This window comes from Bidens hawaiensis, unplaced genomic scaffold, assembly GCF_021521415.1.
Source record: "Bidens hawaiensis isolate Kalapana, Puna unplaced genomic scaffold, B.hawaiensis_p1.1 tig00040583_1, whole genome shotgun sequence".
In the NCBI taxonomy this organism is placed as follows: domain Eukaryota; kingdom Viridiplantae; phylum Streptophyta; class Magnoliopsida; order Asterales; family Asteraceae; genus Bidens; species Bidens hawaiensis.
The window spans coordinates 3284-20044 of record NW_027497161.1 but is presented as its reverse complement, the minus strand read 5'-3'; the positions used below and the strand labels follow the sequence as shown (position 1 = coordinate 20044).

General features: G+C 40.7%; 2 protein-coding genes across 2 annotated transcripts; one reads left to right on the top strand and one right to left on the bottom strand.

Annotated features, from left to right (window-relative positions):
* The first annotated feature begins 4072 nt into the window (after positions 1–4072).
* On the top strand, positions 4073–6081 carry LOC143592183 (mitochondrial fission 1 protein A-like). Its single transcript, XM_077072155.1, has 6 exons — positions 4073–4159; positions 4295–4433; positions 4506–4619; positions 5545–5552; positions 5711–5774; positions 5870–6081. Exons 1-6 carry the CDS (start codon positions 4079–4081, stop codon positions 5953–5955), a joined length of 492 nt encoding a protein of 163 aa, XP_076928270.1. The 5' UTR covers positions 4073–4078; the 3' UTR covers positions 5956–6081.
* A 599-nt stretch (positions 6082–6680) lies between these two features.
* LOC143592182 (UPF0481 protein At3g47200-like) lies at positions 6681–16523 on the bottom strand. Its single transcript, XM_077072154.1, has 2 exons — positions 16485–16523; positions 6681–8235 (listed from the first exon to the last, which is right to left on the bottom strand). The coding sequence occupies exons 1-2, from the start codon at positions 16505–16507 to the stop codon at positions 6756–6758; spliced, it is 1503 nt and encodes a 500-aa protein (XP_076928269.1). The 5' UTR covers positions 16508–16523; the 3' UTR covers positions 6681–6755.
* Between the last annotated feature and the right edge of the window lie 238 nt (positions 16524–16761).

Sequence of the window (16761 nt, the reverse complement as noted above, 5' to 3'; positions counted from 1 at the left end):
CATGTCATCTTTGAAGATTATACATATTGTTATTCCTTGCATACATGCCTATTGTTTACTGTTTCTTGATTGGCTTGTGTGCGGCCTAAGAAATTTAGATGTATATTTGTTGAATGCCTTAGAATATGATGAAAGCCTAAGAATTGAGATGAATATGTGGTAGTAACGGTTTAAAATATGTTATTGTGGTTTAATGAATATTATTTTTGTGTTGTAAAACTATTATTTAAATTTCAATGTTAAAACACTCTTTTAAGTTTAAAAAATCAGCTTTTATAAATTTAGTTTATATTAGCAATCCGTGAAAATTAAAAAAACAAGCAGCCTTCTTATTACAAACAGTAGACATTTGGTTCACCTCTACTTCTACAAAGGTCTGCAAATATGGTCTGTGAACTACAGATAAAAACAAATTGCACCTTAGATATGAAACCATCAAAACTACACGGTATTGGTAAACAATGAAAAAACATTTATTTATTATATTCCTCTTTTCATCCTTTAATTTCTCATCCCAAATATGTGACGTAAACTCTATTATGCTATGTGTAATGGGAGGCTACAAATTGAGAGGGTAAGTGATATGTGACGACTATTTAATAAAGGGGAATTTTTTGTTTTAGGGGTGCAACCCATCATATCGCCACATCATCTTTTTTTTGTTTTCTTTTTATAATTAAATTAAACAAATAAAAAGTCATTAAATTAAAGAAATAAATATATAACATACATTAAAATTACAAAAAGAAATACCGGAAAAAATACATAACAAAAAATACCATAAAACTAAAACCTAATTTCCTAGGTTGTAATTCGCATATTTTTTTTACAACATAAAGAATAATTTAATAACTTGAACATATGCAATGGTTTTTAATTGCGTCCTAAACTTGTTTATAGTTTAGAAGATTAAATTTATTTATTATGTTACGATTTAGTGTTTAAGGATAAATGAAACTATTTTGGTTGTATATTTAACTTATTTTTATCAATGAAAAAATTTTGCTAAGTTCAAAGCTACTTTTAATTAGAAGGGTCTCGACTTTTTTATTTGCTTTAGGCTATCAAAATTATTAGACCGTCACTGCAAATAAGTAAATTAAAATCACGAGTACTAAAATTCAACAACCCTAATACCTAGTAAACAAAATACATATAAAACTATAATCAATGTAACTAACATCTTGTAGTGGTATATACGAGTTTTTGGAAATCTTAGGATGAAAAAACATATTTAACAAGGCATTTACAATTTAAAACACAATATAATCTAATATTTGTATGGTAAGATACATGATCATAAATCATACATTTATCTATATCTATATAAAGAGAATCTCAGTACCCTCTTAAATTTTAAGAGATACCATCATGTAAAAGAGAATCTCAATGACCTCTTAAATTTTAAGGGATACCATCATGTAAAAGATACAACACATAGTTTATCAAATTATAAGATTTTAAATACACATTTGTCTTTAGCCATATAGTATGTACAATTAACTTCAACTTTGTTAAAAATTAATTACAAGTTTAGTCCTTCAACTTCAATTATTTTTTGTTAATATATATAATAGTTACACTTTTACCCTTATTCTAAACAAGTTACCCCCGCGCCTTTTAAACGGCCATGATTTTTTCACACGTTAATATACTTTTTAAAAAAATTACACCATGAAATCGAGTATTTATTCTCTTTAATTTGAGTATGGTATTGTTATAGTTTATTAATTTAAAAACAAAATCTAACATGTTACATGATTACAAATTAGCACCGGCAAAAGGTCGGATAGGTTCGGCTCATGGGTCATAACGATTTAAGATCAGAACATGTCGATACAAAAAAAATGATTAATTTGGTTCGATTCTCGATTGGCTTAGGTCGAAAGAGGCCAGATCAAAACAAGCTTTGGGTTAAAACGATATTGGGCTCGAATGGGTTTCGTGTCAAAACGGGCCGGGTTAAAAAGTGGTTTACTTGTAATTACTGTACATTTCATTTTTTGCTTCTTGATTTTCTCTATAGGTTACGCACGTTCAAGCATTAGTTATGCGGATGACATTGTTTACGCGTACCATATTGCTCGGGTGTAGGCGTTGTGCGACGCGCTTACCAGCACTTGTTACACGTTTGATGCCACGTTAAACACATACCATCGTCAGGCAATGCAAGTACTGTTGCGACTTGCGAGGAACATACTGACACCGGTAATGTTCGTGCGTATCCCGCTACATCGTGCGGACACCTAACGAAAGCTTTAACGCGTATTTGGCTAACGGAAATTTTTTCCAAGACATTTGAATTGGATTTAGAATTGAAAACATAATAGAATCTTGAAAAAATCTATAATATGTTCGGTTAATAAACTTGTTAATAGAATTAGAATTCTCCTCCTCTTTACTCTCCTCAATTTACATACATAAAATAATATTTTAATTTTGACAAATATATACTTATAAATTTTATTAAAAAAACTAAAAAAAAAAATGAATTTACACCCCACCTCACACCCCACCCACCCTCCCATCCAAAAAAGAATTTTATTGTTGAAATATATATATACACTTATAATTTTTCTATTAAAGATTTGAGTTACAGTGAGTGAGATCCGAATAAGATTCTACAGTAGTGGTTAATGAGACGTTGACGGGTATGATGTATGGGCCAGTTTTGCACCCAACATTTTAGTCGGATTAAGAATTTCCCGAGCATATTTAGACTGATTTAGAAAACGCCCATTATTGGTGTAAGTAACTTCAAGCCCAAGAAATTAGATAGTTGAGCTCCCTAAAATCTTTGATAGCAACTTGTTTGTTTAGACTAGCAATGAAGGCCAAGCACATTCATTAAGATAACCATGTAAACGCATTGTTGACATCAAGCTGATGTAACTAAGAACAACCAAGCGCTCATTTGAATCTTTGATAGCAACTTCTTGGTTTAGACTAGCAATGAAGGCAACACACATTCATTAAGATAACCATGTAAACGCGTTGTTGGCATCCAGCTGATGCAATTTTGTGTAACTAAGAACAATCAAGCGCTCATTTGATGCTTTAACAACCAGACTGAATTTATGGGAGTCACCAAGTCTAGGAGGTTGAGTCGTTGAGTGAAACCTTGAGCTACAAGCCTAGCTTTATTCCTTAACACTACAATTGCATGAAATTTGGTGCAATAAAGCCATTTGGAACCAACAATGTGCCGGTTCACAGATTGGAACTAAGGACCAAGTATAGTTTTTAAGTAAAGCATCAAGTTCATAATGCATCGCCTCTGTCCATCTAGGGTGCTTGGTAACGATCCATCTTGAAATTCTTCGGATCACTAGAGGCAAAGAGAGGGTTGTGAAGAGCATGATGATCGAGATGCGATGAATTGACATGATGACGGGGTTCGAAAATACCAGCCTTTACACATGTAATCATATGTGGTGTTTCTAAAGGAGATGTTTGTAAGTTGTAAGACCCTAAAAGAAGGGTCAAAATATTTTTTTCCAAATGAAATGTCCAAGAGAGCTTAGAGTAACCGAGAGCTTAGACTCTTACACTGTGTTTCCGAGTTTCATTTAAGGAGAGAAAAGAAAGAGAAGAAAATTGAAAGAGAAAAGAAAGAGAGGGGAATGAAAATGTGTCACTTCATTTCATGTTCCTAAGGTTAATGAAAATGAAAGGAAATGAAAGAAAATTTAGGAGTTAATAGGTAGTTAAAGTTATACACACATTTTCTCTCCTAATCTTTACAATTTAAAAGGACGAGCATGGACTTCAATTTTCTATCATTTTCTCTCTTTTTCTCTCCTTTCCTTAAAAAATCTCTAGAACATGATTTTTCACATTTTCTTCTCATTTCATTCCCCCTTCCTTTTTTTAGATGAGACTCGGGAAGATAGTGTTAAGAGTAACTGACAATCTTTGTTAGAATGATTTATAGAAGTTCACGTGTGTTGGATTGTAGTGGGCTTGGCCCAATAAGCAAAGCCCAATAGAAGGATGAACCGGGCCAATGGGCCCATTACAAAGAAGCAAAACAAAAGTAAAGCAGAAGAAAAGTGAATAGATTTGTCTGTGTGTGAAGATGAACCAGTTTTTGGAATCGGTGAGTTCCTTCTTCTCCGGCGGCGATCAGCTCCCATGGTGCTCTCGTGATATCATCGCGGTACAATATTATTCTCATTTTGTATTTGTAAAATTTAAACATTAATTCATATCAAATTATAGGAAGGATGATGTTCAGATAGTAAAGATCCATGTGTTAACTAATTATTATTCATGTTGTAATAATATTTATTAGGCTTGTGAGAAAGAGGTTTCCGAGGCGGCAAGTGATGCGTCTGATGAGGCCAAGGCCGAGAGCATCATGCGGTTATCTTGGGCCTTGGTTCATTCTAGGCAACCCGAAGATGTCAACCGCGGTATCGCAATGCTTGAAAGTAATTTAATTAGACCGTTGTATGTTGCGTGTAGTTTGAGATTGTTGAAAGTAATTAAACGTCTCTTTTCAGCTTCGATTGACAATACCAACAGCCCGTTGCAAAAGAGGGAGAAGATATATCTGCTAGCTGTCGGATACTATCGAAACGGTGACTTTTCGAGGAGTAGGATGCTTCTTGATCAATGTTTAGAGATTTTTTTCTATCTTTCTTTATGCATTTTGTGAATTATTTGTTATCAATATGTTTCTTTCTGATAATCAATTTAGGTTTATTATATATCGTAAATAAATTTGTGTTTAGTAACTAAGGTGAATGCTGAGAGTTTCTGTAGATAATTGTAAATTTCATGTCTGTTCTCATACTGCCGGTATCTGATGTTTTGAATCCCAATTGATTTGATAAACAATTTAACAGAATAGGCAGCGAAAGTAAGTCAGTAAGAGCACAACGAATTGGATGTGAAACAGTCAGCTCAGATTAACATTAACAAACTGAATCCGTACAATAAGTAGCAGCACCCCCCTCGACTAGAGAATACTCTTTTCTCACACACTTTAATAAACAAGATGATGAACTATTGTAGACCGTTACCCAATTACAATGACAATAGGGACTAAGTGCTGTGTGAGAGAGAGTGGCCTCAGCTGACATTATTTTGATAGAGACAGATAACATTCTAATGTCCGTGATAGTGATATCTTTAGCTGTATGAGAAACAACCGTAGACGATTACCAAACCTTTGATGTACAAAGTAAATGACTGATACTAAAGACCAACTGGTAAGTAACAACAATTATACGCGGACTACTGATCCTTAAGTTATTTCATGCTTCAGTCTTTTATAGTTATCAGTTCTGTGTTCACATCATAAGGGGTTTGACTTTGAGTACTTTTGCAAAATCTCAGTTCTTTATTTAGAAGCACTAATAAACGTAAGTTGTGAGATTTGGAAATCTTCAGCTCTTATTGTACTCAACACATAATTACTAGGAAGAATGACCTATGGTGATGTTGATTGTCTAATAGTTGTCGAGTGTGAAATAAGAGCTTAGTGATCCATGATTATTGTCAGCCATTGTAATGCTTATTTGATAATACTATTTTAAGGTTCAAAGGTGTGTCAAATACGATTTAGTTTGATTAATATCTGGTAAAGTTGCACATCGATATAAATTGAATGTGCATTATTAGGCTTTCTCTTAAATTTTAAAGTGCGCCAGATGGCAATTATATAGAAGGTGAGTGTATGACTGATTTGATGGTGTGGTTATAGATTGCGCCAGATTGGAGGCAAGCTTTAACACTTAAGCAGGCGATAGAAGACCGCGTCACCAAAGGTCCACTTTTGTTTCTTATGGATATTATTATTATTCATGTGTCGTTAGGTCAACATTTGTTCACAATAAACATACTTTTATCATCATTCTTGCAGATGGTGTGATTGGAATGGGCATTAGTGCTACTGCTGTTGGACTTATAGCTGGCGGAATTGCTGCAGCATTTCTCCGGAGACATTAATTAATCCCCGGTCATGATTTACATTAATAATAACATCACCTGTTCTAAAAATTTTGTAGTTTGCTGGTAATCATACTTGTCATCTTTTATTTATTACTATCATTTCACATGATATGTTTAGAAAAAATAAAATGGTTATGTATTGATATTTATATTTTAATAAATAAATAGAAGTTTGTTCATGCTATATATGAAACATTGAAAAGTATATCTGGGGCATGTTTTGACCCACCATCTTTTATGATTGTTCAGCACCTAAAATGATTGCACATGATAACAATATTGACACCTCATGAATTTTTGTATGCTTGTCTAGCACCTAAAGTAATTACAGATGATGTTTCACCTGATCACAATAATGACACTGTGTAGTGTGTATGTTGTATGTGGGTGGTTCTACACTTCTAGACATGTATCTTATGCATCCCACCCCAACCCATCATTCACTGGCTCCTCCACATCATCGTAACATCATTCCACCCTCATCTTTCACCTTTTCTTTTTAAATAAATTTAAATATTGAACGGTCATGATCAAGTTGAGACGAGCTTGTTGATCAGAAGGGTTACCCCGGTCAGGTTTTATTTTTCTTCGGCCCCAAGGCACTCAGGGTGGTGTTCCTGTTGGCGGCCCTGAAGGGTACTCCGTCTGCCCTTAAAGAAACAAGTATATCTTATAAAAACTAATATATCTCATACAAAACGTGTTACACTTTTATAAAAACAAAAACAATTCCAATGTTGGTAGTTTATAATTCAATGTATGTGATTAAACCATACTTCAAATTAAATTAAGCACACTTAAGGTTTATTAATGTATTGTTTAAGAAGCTTCACAAGAGCCTCATTGGAGTGATCTGGAACTGGCTCGATCGTGAAATAAGTCTGCAGAAAACTAGATAACAAAATAGCAGCAGCCACCAGCAAAGCCACCGTCTTCCACGGGCTACAAAAGTACACGTTAATCAACTCCGCCACCCACGTCTTATACCTGCTTTTACAGTGCTTCTCGAGCTCTCGTCGAAGCTGATGAAACATGTAAAGGTTAACCGCCGGGACCTCAATCTCATCATACATTTTCACCACATCTTTATCGCGACCCAGACTATGAATCAGCACACCATTATTTCTCATCTCCTTCACATCATCACAATGAATAATTAACGATTTCATTACGCGAAGGTAAGTCGATACTCTAAAGTCGTTCGGGTTATGCGCACACATCTCGTATGCAATCATGTTCAAGTATATAGCTTTCGTGTTTGATGACACCGCTCTACGCACGAGCGCAAGCTGACCGTAACAATAATGAGAGTGGAACTTAATACCTTCATTCTTCGACTCATCGTGTGTACATTTCAAGAAAATCCCTTTCGCTTTTAGCTCGGTTACTGAAGCAAACGATCGGTTTCGTTTTACATAATTATAATCTTCAACCGCGTCCTTCTTATTATATCGTCTTCGCCCCATGCTCGAATTTTTCGATGAACGGAGAGCAAGACAAGCCGAAAGTGAGATGAAATAAGATCGGTAAAGCTCGAGAAGATGAAGCGGTTTGTTGTTTCCAAACACCTTTTCGTCCCGAATAACCACCTCACCATAGTTTAAGTAGTTAAAGAACCCGTTAAGAATATTTTCACCTTTATCATCTGGGAACTTCACATTTAACAAAACTTCAAGTACCACAAATGGGATCTGGTTCTCGAGCAAGAATATGTCACGAGCGACGTTTGCAAGTTCTAACGCGCCCAAATGCTCATTAAACAACATTACCTTAATGTTTTCACACGATATGCATTCAATAAAGAACAAAATAAAGCAACCATCGCGCAACATTATTTGACTGAACTCGTCATCGTCATAAGCGTCGGTAGAACCATCAATATAACACTTTCTTGCATCGTGTACGACCTCAAACACCTTGTTGTATAAGAACTTAATGCTTTTGCCGGTATTTGAAAGATACTCTTCTAGTGTTATGCGTTTGTACTCCTCTGCTTGAGCTAGACGGGTTTGTTTATAGTGGTATGGGCCAAGTGAAACCACTGCTGGCTTGTAACAAAGGCTGTTTTTAAGGCCTTTCTCGCCTTCTAAGAGTAATTGTGGCACTTTTTGGATGTGTCGTTGGCGCTTGTGGTCTTGGCTGGCCTCCCTGCCTCTAACGCAGTCAGCCCACTCACTGATCACGCTAACATTATTATTTCCATTATTGGTGATGTCAACCACCACATCCTCCGTTTCGGTCATCTCCTTCTCCATTGAGTTTGAGTATGTCTTCATGCTGTCCAAATATGATTAAGTATGGAGTGACTAAAGTTAGTATAATCATTAACAACCAAGTAGATAAACATACACACATTAAAATGAAGCAAAGATAATGTCATTTCAAATACAAGTATTTAATATTATTTATCAGGTAATGAATTCGATATCAAACATTATTATAAAGAAAACTAGCTCAAAAACTTGATTACATCTCATATCATAAACACATTAGACGACAACTCAAATAAAATTGTAACTAGCTGATAGATATAACCAACTTGTTATAGTCTAAGTAAATTAAACACTTAAGTGAGTTAACCTGACTTGCAAATTTTGGTCACTTGATATACATAACTTTAGGTAAAATGTGGAGTGGGGTAAGCTTACCTGCCGACATTACTTTAGGTGACCACTTAAAATCTCAGTTCTAATCCCACTATTAAGTATTAACTACTTTGCACTATAGCTACTATTTTATTAGCATATCCTGATTTCCACAATCTACAGTTTTTGTTCTCTTCCTGGCACTCTTCCGAAAAAGAGTGCCAGGAAGAGGCTCAACCCTCTCCAGCACAAGACATTAACGATGTCTGGCGACTCTATACTGATGGAGCAGCCAACAGCGAAGGTTCAGGCGCAGGGTTGAAACTAATTAACCCGGCAGGCCAAGAATACACTTACGCTATTCGGCTTGATTTCCCAAGTACGAACAATGAAGCGGAGTACGAAGCATTCTTGGCCGGATTAAGAATTGCGCGTAAGATGGGAGTGAAAAATTTGGAAGCCCACGTGGACTCCATGCTAGTAGCCAACCAGATAAACGGGACGTACACGGCCGTGAATGACATAATGGCCTTGTACCTTGTGCAAGCCAAAACCCTTATGCGCGATTTTAACGATTGCAAAGTTGTGCACATTAAGCGAAGCGAAAACAAATCTACGGATGCGTTAAGCAAGCTTGCATCGTTAGCCTTCACCCACTTGGGAAAGGACATCCGCGTTGAACTTCTTGGAGCACCATCAGTCCCGCACAAGGAAATTTGTGTCATCCAAACCGGCACGGGAACATGGATGACACCAATCATAAATTACCTTGCAGCGGGTATACTACCAGAGTCGAAGACACAGGCAAGAAAGATACGCTGTAAATCACTGAACTATCAACTTGTTGATGATATACTTTACAGGCGTAACTTTCTTGGCCCACTCCTCAGATGCGTTGACGACCAATATGCCGACTACCTCCTAAGGGAAGTACACGAAGGCATCTGTGGAGTACACGCATGTCCATGCGCAGTTGTAGCTAAGCTAAACAACGCGGGATACTTTTGGCCGGGGATGCACACGGATGCGCTGGCCTACATCAGAAAATGTAGGTCCTGCCAGCTTTACGCACCCAACACGCATCGCCCGAAGAACGAACTTGTTCCAGTCACTTCTTCATGGCCATTCCAGAAGTGGGCCATCGATGTGACAGGCCCATTTCCCACAGCAGCAGGGAACGTTCAGTTCCTAGTGGTAGCCATCGACTACTTCACCAAGTGGATAGAAGCAAAACCCTTAGCCCAAACAACCGCAAAACATATCAAAAAATTTATTTGGGAATTTATTATTTTTCGTTTTGGACTTCCACAGAATTTGGTGAGCGATAACGGCACCAACTTTGTTTACCAGAAGCTACAAAAGTGGCTGAAAGAGCTTCAAATCACCCACACCTTTACCTCAGTGGCACACCCGCAGGGTAATGGTGAGGTGGAAAGAGCAAACAAGAGCATCGTCGACGGCATAAAGAAAAGACTCTTGGAGCATAGATCCGGCTGGGTGGACGAAGTTCCACATGTTCTTTGGGCAAACAAAACGCTGAAAAAAGCAAGCACGGGCGAGACTCCGTTCAGCCTCACCTATGGCACTGAAGCCATGGTTCCAGTCGAGATTGGTCTACCCTCACCAAGAGTCATAACTCAACCAGAACACAATGATGCGGAAAGACGGTTAGACCTTATGCTAACCGAAGAGCGCAGAGACCTAGCCGCAGCGCGTGAAGAGAACTACAAGCGACAAATGCAAAAGTACTACAACACGCGGGTGAAACTCTACACTTCAATGTCGGAGACTACATACTGCGTAACAACTAGGCTTCGAACCAAGAGCGCCCAAGAAAGCTGGCCCGGGTCTAGGAAGGGCCATACATTATTAAAGAATTTTTGGGAAAGGGCGCATACCGGCTCGAAAGGCTCGATGTCACCCCCATCCCAAGAACATGGAATGGAGCTCAATTACGCAGATGTTACATGTAGATCAATTTCAAACTTGTAAAGAAAAGGCCTAGAGCCACTTCTAATGAAAATGATTCTCCTTATCACATTGTGTTGATAGCCTTACCTTTATACTTATGAACTGACCACACTGATATGCCGGTATTCACCGCATAAATAAGTGAGGGAGGAAGTAAGTCGTTGCGTGTGGAAAGCGGCACAACCCGCATAAACACAAAAACAGTAAATATTTCTAAGGGGAAGATAAGGAAACCTTCACGCAGGTCATATATGTCAGATATAGATAAAGTTTGGTCATCCTACTAAGTGAAAGTGACGGTCCTACCCGCACAATCATGATAGAGGAAACAGAACATTAACCTATTATCTAACACGCGTCGAAAGGTTAACTTATCCAAAACACTTAGAAAATTGCTAAGTTAAACTAAAATATGCATGAGCAAATCATATAATGTTTACAAGGCAAGGCGTTAACAAAACATTTATATTCACAATAAAAGTTGTTCAAACATTACAAAATGGCTAGGTATCTACCCGCCTACAAAAAATACAAATCTATCCAAACGGTTGGAAGGAATCTTAAGATTCAAGCTTCGAGACCACTTCCTCCAAACCCACTTGAACCCGCACCATCAGTCGGCTGCGGCGGTTCGAGGAAAGCTTTGAGAACAGCTAGCCCGTCATCAGCAGCAGCAACTTCATTCACCTTCTCCACAACCGGATGCGGGAAGGCAGCATACTGGTTCACAGCTTGGTCATAGGCAGCTTCAGTATCAACATCGTGTAAAGGAAAATTGGAAGGCGGGATGTCTTTCTCTGCAAATCCTAGACCAAGCAAGAAACCAGCCTTCTCCCCATCCTCATGAGAAGCGTTGAGGGCTGCGCTCATGACATCATCATAGGATGTGTTCGCGAATATCTGATGCACAATCTACAATAAAAAATATATATAAAAAACTTTTCTAAGTATAAAGAAAAGCGCAAAGCAAAGAAATTATGGAGCTATGCGTACCTGCGGCAACGCTTCTCGTAGAAGCCAATCCTTACTGGATACAGCTTCTTGAAGGGTAGCTTGAGCTTGATCGCAGGCGCGTTCGGCTTCATTCTTGTTGAGGTTGGCAAGCAACACGTCCTTGGCAGCAGCCTCTTCAACGCCTTTAAGCTTGCGCTCAGTGCGATCAAGCACAACCCTCTGATCCAAGAGCTCCTGTAGCTTCTTGGCATCCTCTAAAGCCAAAGCCTCATGAGCCTGCTGAAGCTTCTCCAGTTTGGCTTTAAGCTCTTCATTCTCAGCGCGTAGAGGCTCAGCAACGGCTTCAGCTTTGGTGGCCCTTCCGGTCGCATTACGCGCAGTTTTCTTGGCTAACCTAAGCTGTTCGTTAACAGCTTGGGTAGCCTTGGAACGGGCCTCATGCCTTGCTTGGATCTCGGCCTCAAGGTCCTTGAAGGCCTTTTCTTTTTCAGCAACGGTGGCGGCAAGCTTCTTGTTCTCCTCCCGCAGCGATCGCACCTGAGCCACCTCCAGGCTACGCGCAGTCTTTAACTTGTCGTTTTCACGACAAAGTAACTCGACACGCGGCTGCATCCGGGCGAGAAGAATTCGAAGCTCGTTGGACAACCTGCCCTCCTGGTAGCTAGCCATAGCCTCCCCCAGTGCACCGCTTGGAGCGGCATGGCGCGCCCAGTCGACGCAGTCTGCAGCCGTCCTGAGAGTCGTGCCTCGGCGGATATTCCACCTTGGCGCATAGACCTCATTGGAATCTGAAACTGCAACAAAAAACAATTAAGAAAAAATGAATCAGGAGGAATAACAGGCCAAAGTAACCCCACGCACCTGTAGGGTCGATAACAGGCCGATAGCCGCTAAACCCATCACCTGAACCTAAAGGATATCCATCCAAGAGGTCAAGGAGATGGGAAGGAGGCCAAGGTTGGACTCCCTCATCAACAGAGGTAAGTCTAGAGGTCCCAACTCTAAACATACCTGAAGAACTGGCCCCAACAGAGGTAGTCGCTGACGCCGAATGTGACAACGCAGAAGCCATTGAGGTAGAGACCATCGGAGATGAACTCATTTGAGATGAACTCATAACCGTGGTAGCCGCCGCAGATGAGCTCGCGGAAAAAGTCACCGCCGGTCCGGTGAAGGATGTAGTAAAGATGGCACTGACGGCCGGCGGAGATGACGTCATAACTGGAACAGTTGCTTCAACAGTATGAGCAACTGAACCATCACCAGAAACAGGCGCAGCCGCCTGGGTCATCGCCTCGGGTAGGTTGACCAAACCTATCGTCGTGGGTCCTGAACCGCTTCCTCTCGCACCGCTCTCGAAAGCGGATAAGTCCACTCATGCATGAAGAAAAACAAAAGATATTAAAAACAAAGGCGGAAGGAAATGCGGAAAAGGTACACAAAAAATATACTTACTGGCTTTCTTGATCCTGAAAGACCTGACAGGCGGAGATAGACCTGATGAAACTGGCCTCTTCGCGCCAGTCACCTTCGCAGCGCTTGGTGGCTCGGAAGTGACAGCCGTTATCTCAACCTCTGAGACAATGGTCTCGTCACCACCACCAAGGTTCCCCGCCAGCTCCTCACTTTTAGTCTCGGAATCAGACTGATTCCCCAGGTCGACGACGGAAGCAACCTTCGCCTTGCCCTTCACGCCAGCAGCCTTCTTCTTCCTCACAAAGAAAGGCCCATCTGCGGATCCCTCATCAGAAGATGACAAAATCAGAGGAATTCCAGCAGAAGTTTGAGCATGGAGAGGACGAGGATTAAAGAACTCCTTACCTGGCCGAGTGGCGCTTAAAATTTCGTGGCCCGGCGGGTAGACCTCTACGAATCTATCCGCCGTCTGCTCCAAAATGGGCAACTCGTTCTCATCGAGATCACGAGTACCCAACCGTGCGGGACCACCAGTCTCTCGCGGATGCAAGAGCGACTGTAAGTCGTTCCCCTCTGAAATAAAAAAGATAATGTTAGAAGAAAATCCTAAACCAACACAAAAGACGGAGTATATCGTAAGAAATATAGTTCAAACCGTATTCAAGGACGATGGGTATTTGCGGCGTCCCAGACCCAGCATCCTTCCACACGCGGCTCATCCCAAGCATCACCATCCCAGACTCCGCGAAGCGATAAACCGGAGTCTGGATCTGGGAGATCTTGGCGAACCATTCCGTCTCCTGGTAATTGGAGGCGTGAAGGTTAGGGAGTGCCCTCCCATTCTTGAACGTCATCGCGATGGGGACGACGCGAGCGGAGAGGTAGAAAAACTCCCGCTTCCAAGAACGAAGACTACGCTCAGTAGTGCAGATCTTCAACCCCTTGATCCGGGTAACAAGGGTATACCAGCCGTGGATGCACCTCCAGGTGTAGAAGGTCATCAGACGGTCGACGCGGGGCTCGATGTCCAAAATACGGCACACCCATTCGAAATGGCGAACTTTAGCAATCGCCATTGGGTGCACCTCCGTAAAATGAACACCGTGTTTCTCCAGAACACGGTACACGAACTTCGTTAATGGGAATCTTAGATTCCCATATAAGAAGAACGAGGCGTAAACCCCTATCTTGCCCTTAGGGGCATCGTACACCGTCTGGTTGGGCTCCGGAAACTCTGGCTCATACGGCTCCAGCATGAACTTCTTGACGATGTAATGGTATACATCGACAGAAAGAGTACACTGGCACTCGCCAGCAGTACTCTTATCGTCCTTATCGGACGTAGACGTCGGGTTCTCGAGGTAAACGTCAGACTCCTCGACGTTAACCTCAGGATCATGAGTAGAAGAAGACATTTTTTTTTAAAAAAGTTAAAGAAAACTGTTTCAGGAGAATGCTCGCCGGAAAAGATGAGTATTCGCCGGAAATTGCTTAAAAGGAAAAGAAAGGTGAAGTGAAGGTATGGGACGAGATACACCCTCTCCCCCTTATATACTCATCGCAATGAATGCGATGAATTTAATGCGGATGAGGGAGAAAGTGCAGGCGCAATGACACGGCGACACGTGTGGATACAGCAAGCTGGCAACAGGTGTCGGAATGGCGCGTGTCATGAAACTCGCTCCCACGCGCCTGAAAAAGCGTCCTGATTGACCACATGCTGTCACGTCGTCATAACTTCCTGCACGTCCTGAAACCGTCAGAAGACGCCAACGTCCCTTCAACCGTTTGGACTGTCCTTATCCTTTCACCAACTCTCCGAATTCCAAAAAGATTCAAAAAGATCCAAAAATAAGAGGAAATATACCCCCTTACCTTGGAAAACAAGAAACCGTAAGACAAGTGCGGGTACAGTGTCAAGGCGAAACCCTTCACATACTTAGCACCTGCAGGGAATTGAAACCAAGGATCTTATGGGCCATGCTTGCGGAAAGAGAAATAGCACCCCCGCATGGCGGGAACGTTGAGAACTAGATTGTTTGAAGCTTCAAGGTGGAATTGGTTGTTTAACATAACTGATCACTATGTCAAACTACCAAAACCTCGTGGAGAATCTACACAAGTGAAACTCAACGCTCCCGACTTGCGAGGAGGTTACACACCTACCCGCATCATACCCAAAGATTAGGCAGAAAAGTCGGGAATTTCTGCAAGTGACATTAGGAAAAATGCGGGAAGAATCCCTACGGAAAACCTTAAAAAACGAAAAACCCTTTTCAAAACCCCTTGCTTAAAGTCCAAAAGTTCCCCTCATTAACAATTCATGAGAAGAACAATGGACTGGGGGGACTTGAAGAGGTAGGTCCCAGCAAAGCCATGTTGGACCCGCAAGACTCACCTTGAAGAGGGACGTCTGCGCAAAGACCAACTGGATCCGCAGGACCCACCATGCTTAGAGAGATGAAGACCTTACACGCAGTAAGCCAGCTGTTCCCGCAGGAAAGCCTCCCTTGGTAAAGTACCCTGCCTGTTCCCGCAGCTGCAGATACAAGCCAAGAAGGAGGGCTACCTGCACTAACAGTAAGGCTACACGCATAAGGCACTAAATCTTATACTTCAGTAATGTCACCTGAAGAAGGAATGAGCAGGGCGGGAATATTCCCGCCCAAAAGAGCCAGTCCGTACGCTTCCAGAAGATCTTTTGTACTATACCTACCAATGTATGGACAAATGGACAAGATCTGACGAAAGCGACCCATGAACCAATCACAGGGTGACAGCTCACCGACAATAGTACGAGGAGGAGCACGCTCCAGTACAAAATGTCACTATCAGCCGCTGCCTACCCACCAACTCCCATCGTGGCACGAACATAGCCCATAGTTGGTGGAAAAGGAATATTATACAGCTGGCCGTACCTGCTTGGAAACCTACCTTCGGCTATAAATACTCCAACAACTTGGAACGGTATCATCTTCTTCTCTCTAGCTATTTCTCTCAATATACACTTATATTCAGAGCTATCTAGTCTGATTCTCACGCCGGAGGGTGGTCACAAGGAGGAACCCCCCTTCTCAGTGACGAGCTTACGGTGTCTGTTTTGTAGGTTGAGAAGAATAACCATCTTTGCTGGACCTAACCCTCGTGGGAAATATCTACTTAACCCCCAGATTATCCTTAATCTGCCGGAGTCATCTAGTGTTTCTTCAGGTAACCACTTAAAATCTCAGTTCTAATCCCACTATTAAGTATTAACTACTTTGCACTATAGCTACTATTTTATTAGCATATCCTGATTTCCACAATCTACAGTTTTGTTCTGTTCACATGATATTGTCAATATCATTCTGCCCAAGACTCAAAGGCTCAACCATTGACCAATAACCACCGCTATGCCAGACTCAACCGATCACCACTAATATTAATATCTACGTGATCTCTTGTTAATTATGGTCATCTCGCCTAGGGGACAGTCAGACACCATGTTGAAACTCTTACATATATTCTTTAGCCAATAAACATATGTGCTAGTGTGTATATACATATACATATAGATATATATAGGAGAGAGAGAGAGAGAGAGAGAGAGAGAGAGTGTACCTTTCTGGTGTTATTGAAGACATGTATGGCTTGCTTGATGTGAAGAAAGCTTATGATTGGTGAGTATATATATATATAAATAGCAGCAAAGGTGTGGTTGTATATGTGCACTAATTCGGAGAATAAGTTGAAACTAGTTAATTTTACTTGTTTAATTTGCTTTATATATATGTTGCTTTATTCCAATTTGTCATCACTTAAACTATGAATATAATATTATTATCCAGCAAGCAACTCTGTATGTACTTGTGACTACGACTGGATCTCTTCCATCCCA

Excerpts from the sequence above, each read along its gene's own strand:
- LOC143592183 (XM_077072155.1), top strand. The coding sequence starts at position 4,079 with ATGAACCAGTTTTTGGAATCGGTGAGTTCCTTCTTCTCCGGCGGCGAT. Across the intron at positions 4,160-4,294 it reads GCTCTCGTGATATCATCGCG|GCTTGTGAGAAAGAGGTTTC; the intron begins GTACAATATTAT and ends AATATTTATTAG. Across the intron at positions 4,434-4,505 it reads CGGTATCGCAATGCTTGAAA|CTTCGATTGACAATACCAAC; the intron begins GTAATTTAATTA and ends GTCTCTTTTCAG.
- LOC143592182 (XM_077072154.1), bottom strand. The coding sequence starts at position 16,507 with ATGTCTTCAATAACACCAGAAAG. Across the intron at positions 8,236-16,484 it reads TCTTCAATAACACCAGAAAG|CATGAAGACATACTCAAACT; the intron begins GTACACTCTCTC and ends ATATTTGGACAG.